Source organism: Lates calcarifer, linkage group LG13 (assembly GCF_001640805.2).
Source record: "Lates calcarifer isolate ASB-BC8 linkage group LG13, TLL_Latcal_v3, whole genome shotgun sequence".
Classification (NCBI taxonomy): domain Eukaryota; kingdom Metazoa; phylum Chordata; class Actinopteri; family Centropomidae; genus Lates; species Lates calcarifer.
This window is the reverse complement of record NC_066845.1, coordinates 5,682,645-5,692,097: the sequence shown is the minus strand read 5'-3', so window position 1 is coordinate 5,692,097 and position 9,453 is coordinate 5,682,645. Positions and strand designations below refer to the sequence as shown.

The 9,453-nt window shown below is 40.3% G+C and overlaps 1 protein-coding gene across 1 annotated transcript; it reads left to right on the top strand.

The window, feature by feature from the left end:
* The first annotated feature begins 3,538 nt into the window (after nt 1-3,538).
* Nucleotides 3,539-8,005, top strand: ptger4a (prostaglandin E receptor 4 (subtype EP4) a). The gene is made up of 2 exons (XM_018674767.2): nt 3,539-4,832; nt 5,323-8,005. Exons 1-2 carry the CDS (start codon nt 4,050-4,052, stop codon nt 5,869-5,871), a joined length of 1,332 nt encoding a protein of 443 aa, XP_018530283.1. The 5' UTR covers nt 3,539-4,049; the 3' UTR covers nt 5,872-8,005.
* The last annotated feature ends 1,448 nt before the right edge of the window (nt 8,006-9,453 follow it).

Genomic DNA, 9,453 nt, shown 5'->3' with positions numbered 1-9,453 from the left:
CATCCCTGCATACATTCTACAGAACTACACCTGGAATGAATACAGTTTTTCTTTGATCCATCCCACAAGCTACCAAATGTGTCTGTACCTGCCCACACAGATCAGGTTTTTCCCCACAGGTAACTGTTGTTTTTCTAAACAAAAAGGCCCATGGCAAACCATAAGCTCAGGCGATAAATCATGGGCTCAACCTTAGTATTAAACTAAAACACAGATGCATTGTTGCAAGGGAAATCATCCAGGGCTATGCCTAAATACTGTGGCAAATAGTGTGCCACACACCTGTTCTTGCATTTCTAGTTTTTCCTCCCTTGGTATAATTTTCTCTCTTGTTCTGAAAAAGTTATAAAAAAAAAAAAAAAAGTTAAATCGCTGCCAGCTACCGCAGGAGAAAAAGTAAGGAGTGTTTTCCACCAATTGGCAGCACTTTGAGGATATAGAGGAGTCTATAGAGCCAACAAAACCTTTCCATGACACAATGTAGTAAATACCAGGAATTAAAGCCACAGAAGAAATACTCAGTTTGGGAAGCAACTAAACAAAACAAACAAAACAAACGTCTGAAAAGAAAGACCCACTTGGCTATGTGATTGCCTATCTACAGAATGTAAGCTTGAGTCGTATTTACAGGAAAATTAATTCTCTCAGCAGTGCTGGTGGTCATTACTCTGAGTTTGCAGTGTAACCACATGGCAGGTTATCTGACTTCAACAAACAAATCCAGGAAAAGCACATTCATGAGAGACCTAATCTTTCAAATCTACTTACAGCACATTCTGCATGTCTTGAAACCAGACACACACATGCAGGAATACGCAACAGGAGCCTGAAATCACATTTTATAGGCTAAGAGCGACAGGGCAGCACACACCACACACACACACACACACACACACACACACACACAAGCACATTACATAACAGCTATGTTTATCAAAGGGTTGACATGTTAAGGCCAGTTATGTTATATACAGTCTACGTATGAATGGCATGCTTAAAAATTATTATTTTTTCAGGGCTGTACACGCCCATAATCACAGAGGGTTTTCCCACTGTTCTGTGTTTCAATAAATGCCAGAAACTGGCAACAAAGAAAACAACAAGTGTGTTTTCCAAGTGCACAGGGTCAGTCTAGTGGGATGACGTCAGGCAGCCGGACTCGAGGTCTTAGTTCCTCAGAGTTCAAGACGTTCTGTGCAAGCAGTCGAAGTTTAGCTGAGAGGGAGGAAACACGGTGTGTTTATAGGTTTTTACTCATGCAGATCTGTATTTATTCAACATTCTGTTCTTATTTTAAAGTTAGCTCAGGGCAGGGGAGTGCTGGGAAGGAGACATAGTCTTGGACTCAACAGTTGGGACCGGCCAGCAGGACTGGAGGGTTTTGTCCGGGTATGCCCAATGGCCAGTCCGACTATGACTCAGGGTTACGTACAACATATAGAGGACGGACGAGCTCCAGCCACAAGTCTGTCCAGTCCGCTGCTGACATCATCAGTACAGCTAAGCCCCACCAACCCTAGCATGGCGGCGCATATGTGGCAGAGCTGCTTTAACAAACATATAGCAGTCATGGAAATCATAAGGCCCACAAACATCTTAGACACCCAGACACTGATTACACCAGCAGTATGGAACTTTTGTCTCCCCCCTCTGGCAGTCAGAGTAATAACAACCTGTGCTTGTCCTCATTGGTCACTTTCTTTTTTAGACTGTAATACTTCCTCTAAATGCAGGGTTGCTTTTTTAATCTGAAGCATCAGAAGGTTTTCTTGGATGCTTCCTTGGTTTTTCCACCATAGGCTGCTGTAGCTCCCTCTCCATCGCTACTATTGTTCCCCTCTTCAGCTCTAGAAAATCACTGCTGGTTGACGTCACCACACATTCATTTATGTGTGAAAGTCCCATATTCCAACTTTAAAGGTTTTTGGGTTGAAAATTTGAACTCACTGAAAAGAGGGCAATTGTTTTTTGCAACTCACCATGGGCTTTGAACGTGATAAAAAATTGTTACTTTTTAGTCACTTTAATGGCAATGTGAGCACTTATACAGAGAGCAGTGGGTGTGGGTGTTTCGAAGCAGGTCATACCCCATCCATGTGTGTTGCTTTCATATTGTTGCCCTTTAATCAGACTGAGCAGGGTTATACCGCATTCAAAGATGGTGCCCAGTCACCAACCTTGTATGCAGTTGGAGGAACAGAGATCTCTTTAATAATGGTGGCCTTGGGGGAAAATTCATTTTATGCTGCAGGGGCAGCTGCAATACTGCAAGTGACCACTGAGACAAATTAGCCTCAATGCTGATTGGAGATGCTGTAACCAGTTCTCTCTGATGGGGCTTACACAGAGACTACTGTTTCTGACCCACAGTCAGAGTTGTTTCTTTTGACCATGACTGTTCCATAACCTTAACCACATGTTTATAGTTGTAGCTATGACGACAAACATCATCTAACCTTGCTGAAGTGGGACCTATTTTAATCCTAACCATGACCTCTCCCCCAACCTGACCAGGTTGTTCATGTGTGTAAACATTACCAAATGTTCACCATAGCACTGTCACGGGTTAGGCTAGAAAACTGTGTGATGGAATTGTAATGCACGAAATTGAAAAATAACTTATTATGGAGAGATTTGTATATATTTTTTATATATTTTTTAAGTTTCTATGAATATTCATAATGGAGGGAGATTAGAGTCTTATAATAATTATATAGAAATTGGCATTGCTCACTGTGGGTTTACACACACACGGACAGAAACATATCTGATCCCAGGAGTTTATGAATTGAATAATAAGTTGTTTTGTTTTGCAGTTTAAGTCACCAGACCTAGCATCATGTCAGGGACACTGGTGTCATCACAGTCTTTCAGCACAACAACATGATGAGCACAAATAACATTATGCTGTGGTCAATATTTTCCAAAGAGGATTGGTTTTTACTGAGTGTTTGACTTTTTGTCAGCAGGAAACCTGACAGTTTTATAAATACACTGGCATAAAATTTAGATCTGGGAACAATTGATTAGATTGTGGCGAGCCATTTGACATTTTGTTGATTTTTATCCATAATTATGGAACAAACAAAGACACAATCTTTATTCCAAATCAATCCTATTATGAGATGATTGTCAGGAAATCATTTTAATCTAACTTTTAAGCAGTATATTTTATTTTAGATCACTTTTGTTGTCATATTTCTATAGCATTATTATGTTCAAAGTTAAATTGTTTTGTATTTTATTGCAAGTAAAAAGTATAAAACATTCTTTTTTTAATTATATTTTATTTCAAGTGTACTGCTACATAACACTTGTCCTGAGTGGATTTAAAGTGGTTTTCTGCATTGTTTTACTTAATAATTTAATAATTATTAAAAACATGTCAACTCATTTACTAAAATGTAAGTTTAAATTAAATCTTAATTTTTCTTTTTCATCTGCCTGTTAAGGAAACCTTAAATAACATTTAGGCTCTTGAGGTATCATTTTACTTAACAATTTACTTAACAATCTATATCATTCTTTTTCAGCATTTGCATTCAGTTAAGATTAACCTCTGTGTAGTGGTGTTACACAATATGTCCAAGGCCTTTCCTGCACCAGACTGAACTGTTGACTGAAGGGTTGTGAAGTGAAATGAAGGGGAGGGACTGAACCCTGCAGGAAACGTGAAGGCAGAGCCTTATTTCAATGAAGTCACTGGTGTCTGTTGCCTGCTTTTATCTCTCTGTCTTGGTTAGTGAAATCTGCTTCTGTCTTGCACAGTTAGCTGAGGATCTGATAGCAAAACATCACTGGCCTGTGTAACCACAGCAGCAGCAGGCAGATGACGTTCTGGAAACACTGAAAGTTTTTTTAGAAGCTGTTTTTTTTTTTTTTTTTTTTTTTTAAGATAAAGCGTAAGCTGTTTTTTCTGGTTTTGACAATGTTGCTCAGGTTTCTTTTAAGTGCAAATACGTTTAAGTTTTCATTTGCTTTGGACTGGAAATACTGGCGTTAAGAAAAGGAGTTTCACTCGTCTTGAAGTGCGTTTTAAGGACATAATAATGAACAATCAATCGATGACAGGGAGGACCATGGTCCCGACCATTCCGTCTATTATGTTCATTTTCGGAGTGGTTGGGAATGTCATCGCCATCGTGGTTCTTTGTAAATCTCGCAAGGAACAGAAAGAAACCACGTTTTACACGCTGGTGTGTGGGCTGGCAGTCACGGACCTCCTGGGCACACTGCTAGCCAGTCCGGTCACCATCGCCATTTATGTGAAAGGGTCGTGGCCCGGAGAGGACCCGCTGTGCCAGTACTTTGGATTCACCATGCTCTTCTTCTCCCTGGCCGGCCTCAGCATCATCTGTGCCATGTCGGTGGAGAGATACATCGCTATAAACCATGCGTACTTCTACAACGACTATGTGGACCAGAAACTGGCAGGTTTGACACTCTTGGCGATCTACATTTCCAACGCGCTTTTCTGCGCCCTGCCGATCATGGGCTTTGGACAGGTGAAGAAACAATACCCGCAAACCTGGTGTTTTTTGGAGTGGAGGAGCAACAAGACCAGCGATGCAGCCTACACCTACATGTATGCGGGTTTCAGCTCTCTTCTTATTCTCGCCACTGTTATTTGCAACGTGTTGGTGTGCGTGGCTCTGATCCGGATGCACCGGCGCTTCGTGCGCAGGATGTCGCTGGGAACCGATCTGGGGCGCAACGTGGACCCGCGGAGAAGAGGACGTAGCTTTGGGCGTCTGGCCGGTGCAGAGATTCAGATGGTCATTCTGCTCATAGGCACGTCGGCAGTGGTGCTCATCTGCTCCATCCCTCTTGTTGTAAGTAATCTTTCCTCCGCTTATTCTAACCTTTACGCACGTTTTACGCAGGGCTATTTAGTCATGCAGCTTCATCCAAATCTGAGTGGTTGATTAGAAAGCAAATTCGAAACGTATTTCTTTTGTAATAATTAACTTATACTGACCCTTTTTAAGCCACTACTTTATTGCGCGTGTTTTACGCACGGCTCTTTTCGCACAATTGTTGTTATATTTGTACATGGAACAATCTGTTCATGCAGCCTGATCCCAATCCAAGCGGATAATTGGAGAGGAGAGAAAAGTTCACACATATTTCTATTGTATTAAGTTACTTTCCGCTCTCTACTCTCCCTCTTGGCTAATCTGGTGCTCACATGTTTTTACTAGTGGCTTTCTGACTCCTCATCTCAAACACACACACACACTCCACTGCAAAGCTGCACCCTTACACACAATTTCAAACATTTTTATCCATCTACTCAGTCATTATTTCTCATTTTCCTCGCAGGCTCAGGTGTTTTTGAACCAGCTTTATAAGACTCCAGTTGAGCTGCAGCTGGACAAAAACCCAGACCTAAGAGCGATACGCTTTGCCTCCTTCAACCCTATTTTGGACCCCTGGATCTACATCCTGCTGCGCAAGGCCGTTCTCCTCAAGCTGATTGAGAAGATCAAATGCTTGTTTTGTAAAATGGGAGCAAGGAGGCAACAGAGACAGGGGAATTTCCACTGTATAGATGCTCATCAGCTCTCCTCGGTCATCTCCAACCGGGACTCTCTGCGAAATGTCACCAGCACCTCTCAGACTTTTCTCTACCTGCCAGAGGGAAGCGAGCTGTACATTGGAAGCTGCCATAAAGCAGATGGACTCTGTGGTTCACAATCTTCATCCATCAGAAATTCACGAGCTTCTTATTCATCTGAGCAGGGCAGCGTTGAAGCTCAGACCAGACAAGGGACAAATGTAATCAGGGACCTGTCAGCCTTGCCGTGCCCAAAAGATCCAGCACTGCAGGTGTCGTTGAGCACTGAGACAGTGGAGGAGAAATGCATCTGAACTAACTCTGATCTCTCTGAGGTAGATCATCCACTGAATCACTTCTCCTTAAGTGAACTTTTAAACCCCCGATAAATGGGGGTAGGCACATAAAAAATAATAAATGACTCTTAGTGTGAAGTCAGGCACATGCAGCGAGACAGAAACAGAGAAACTTGAAGTGCTGTGAGCTCTTTCGTCTTGTGATCTTTCTTTCAGCACCCAGCTACCTCAGTGATGACTATCTCTGACTGTGTGAGCAGATTTTGTTATTTTGTCCTAAACAGATGTTATTAAAGCAGAGATGACCCATGTCTTTATGACTCAAGTGTCAGTGGTGGAAAAGCTATCCTTCCTGATTTCAGCTATTTTGTTCAATCATTGTGGAAACCTTTTTACTGTAAAGTAGATGAGGCCAGTAATTTAGAATAATTGAGTCACAAGCTTGTGGTTCAATATGGTAAATGAAAACAGTATTGAATGAAATCCTTATGAGTAATCACTGGCATGTGTGCTACCATTGTGAGGATCGATTTCTTTAAGAAACTCTATTGTACAGTGCTTTTTTGAAGGATGTATTGTGCTAGTTCCATGACTAATGTACAGTGCAGTATTAATATGTGGTGAACACAAGCGTTTTTTTGTTCCTCAGCCCTGGAATACACACAAATATGTCATCTCAAATTATGAAAACCTTGCTTTCCATTTTACAGTGAGGGTACAAAGACTCCTGTGCCATAGTTATTAACACCAAACTATTTAAATCTGACTGGGAATGTTGAGCATTTTTTCTGACTAGGAATGTTGAGCTACAGAAAATGTGGTGTAAATCAGTGGACAGATTGTTGCTTGATGTGGAGTATTGAGACAGAAGAGGTTTCAACACAGCTGTCAGCTTGAGAAAAATTGTGTTCTAAATGATCAATGTTGTGTAAAATGTTGTTTGTAATAAAATTATTCTTCTCTAGGAGAAGGTTCTAGTTAATAAACCACAATTCTAAAGGGTGCAAAGTAGTTGCATGGTATGTATGGCATGTAGTTTGATCAGTATTCATGTTCATGAATTGGTATATTCCAGCACTAACATCAAGAAATTCAGAACTCAAACAATTAGAGACCTTATTTATGATATGTATGGAAGGAATGTAACCAACAGTTACTTTCATTAGTTATTTGTTCTATTTATTTTCTCACATATTTGATTTATTGTTTAATCAAAATGTTAGAAAATATACATCACAGCTTCCAGGAACCCAGAGTGATATTTTCATGTGTTTGTTTTGTTTGACCAACTGTCCAAAAGCCAAAGATATGAAACAGAGAAAGGCAGAAATAACTCACTTACTTTAAGCTGGTAAAACAGGTTTGCAAAAACAAAAAAAAGCAATTCCTTTGTCAATCAACAATGAATGACTCATATTTTCCTCAGAACAGTTTTTTCTGTTTCTGCTCTATGTGTAGCTATATTTTTTCCGATGGCAGAGTTCCCTTTTTTGTAAGGTAATATCAGTCACTTGACACCTTCTGCTCCAATCTTTACCACCATATAATAGACTGACCTTTTGAAATCCTGTATGTTTGAACTCTCCCACTCAAATGAGCTTTATGTCTTAAGTTTCAGCAGCCTTGAAACATATGGTCAGCCTCCTTTTCCCCCTGTCATTAAATTGACCCCAGATTGTTGCTTAATGTCACAGATTATGTTCTGCTGTTCTTGTTTCTCGTGTTGCTGTTGATTCTAAATAAGTTTGTTCATGTACATGAATGCTGAGAAACACACCTCTCAGGATTTTACAGTACAATGATATTTGGTTAAAGGTAAAGTTTGACATACAAGTGGCTTTTTAAGGTCTTTTAGTTTATCTTTAAATTGTGCACTTTATTTTTTATGTTCTTTATATTGTAATGTAGAATGAGGTCTGTGGACTTTTGGCTCAGTGTGTTGTTTTTATCTGCGGTATCACTTGTATATCCGCAAACATGACATTGTGTATGCTGAAATTGAGCAGAAATAACTGATCATTTCTATCTGTTCAGGAAAACAAATGTGTACAATTTACAATGTAGCTTTAAATTAACACCCACGCTATCATTTCACAGCAAACATGACATGTCATCATATGTTGTCAACATAAAGCGGAAGTTGATAATATGAGCCCAAAGTTTCTCATACTCACTTTTTTTCTCCCCCATTAGCACAGACAAATGGCCCTGAGAAGAGCTGGTTTCCAAGGTTCATAGACAAATAAACAAAACCTTAACACTCAAAATTAAGATTTTTGTAAGCGTACAAAAAAAAAACCAAAAGGCCTCTGGATCTTGGTAGTGTGTCAAATAGCTGATGGCAGACACGCACAGAAACAGAGAAAAACAGAGAACGTAAGTCTGGTGGAAAAAGGGTCTCAGGAAGTAGGCCTGGTCGAGAAAGAGTTTCTCTCTTGAAACAATAAACACAATCTAAGGCTCCAATTCATTGCAATTAAGCTTAAACAAGCAATGCAGTGGCTAAGACAAACACGTTGCAGAGATGCCTAAAAGACAGAGTGTCAGAGTATCCTCCAGACTCAGCACACATTAATTGAATTAAACTGTGAAAAATGGGATGGTACAACAGTGAGACTACAACGAGCCCTTGACTTCTCAGCAATTTGATCCTATTTGCTCTCACCAGAGTCTGCCTCACCTAATTAAATGTATAAATGGACAACCAATGAGGCTGATATTTACCATCTGTGTGAACAGGTGTACATTCACATCCCATACAAATGAGCTGCATAGAATAGCCTCACTGACCTCTGGCAGGTTTAAACCAAGTCTGCTCTAAATTTCAGCAGTAAATGAGGGTAATATTTTTGGGTATATTAGGGTTGGAGGCGCTGGTGCTTGGATAAGAGGATCCTAATTGATGTACAACTTGACGCAAATGTTGCTACAGACAGAAGCTGCTTTACATCAGCAGGCTCACTCGGTTACGCTCTGTACCCTGTCACCTCGTGCTCATTGATAAAAAACAGAAAACACCTGCTGCTCCACCACATCTTCTGTCACCCTCAGGTTGAAAAGGACACAAAACAATCGCAGTCTGATCGAAGTATGCCAGAGCCAAAGCAGAACTGATGGAGGAATTGATAAACATCTTACAGTGGTCAAGAGTCTGTGCTTCTTCCCTTGAGTAATGGAAAAAATAGGAACAAAATGTAATTCAGAGAGAAAATGTGGTGTGTCAGGAGCAGTCCCTCTCACATCAGTGAGAAGGACATCATTTTTCCATGGGATATCTATTGTGCTAACATGTACTTAGAACAGTGAGTCCTTGTTGGGGGATAAAGTTGAATAAGATCACTTATTAAAACCTACCAATCCAATTAAAAGATATATGTTTTCTCACTTATGTCTACTGGTATCTAGCCATTCAGATAGGTTTGGGGGTATTTGTTGCCATCCCAAACTGTTTTCATTGGGGCTTTGTCTTTTGTAGAAAGTGGTTCCAGTGGAAATCATTCACAGTGAGATTATCCAAAGCAACAGTGACACCATTTCTGGAAAGAGATGTATTAAAGGGCCACTTAACTGATTTTACTTCAGTTCACTTGTCATGGGGAA

What these genes read in the sequence shown, in the direction of transcription:
- ptger4a (XM_018674767.2), top strand. Translation starts at nt 4,050, where the DNA reads ATGAACAATCAATCGATGACAGGGAGGACCATGGTCCCGACCATTCCG. An exon ending in TCTGCTCCATCCCTCTTGTT is followed by an intron (nt 4,833 to 5,322) that starts GTAAGTAATCTT and finishes TTTTCCTCGCAG; the next exon opens with GCTCAGGTGTTTTTGAACCA.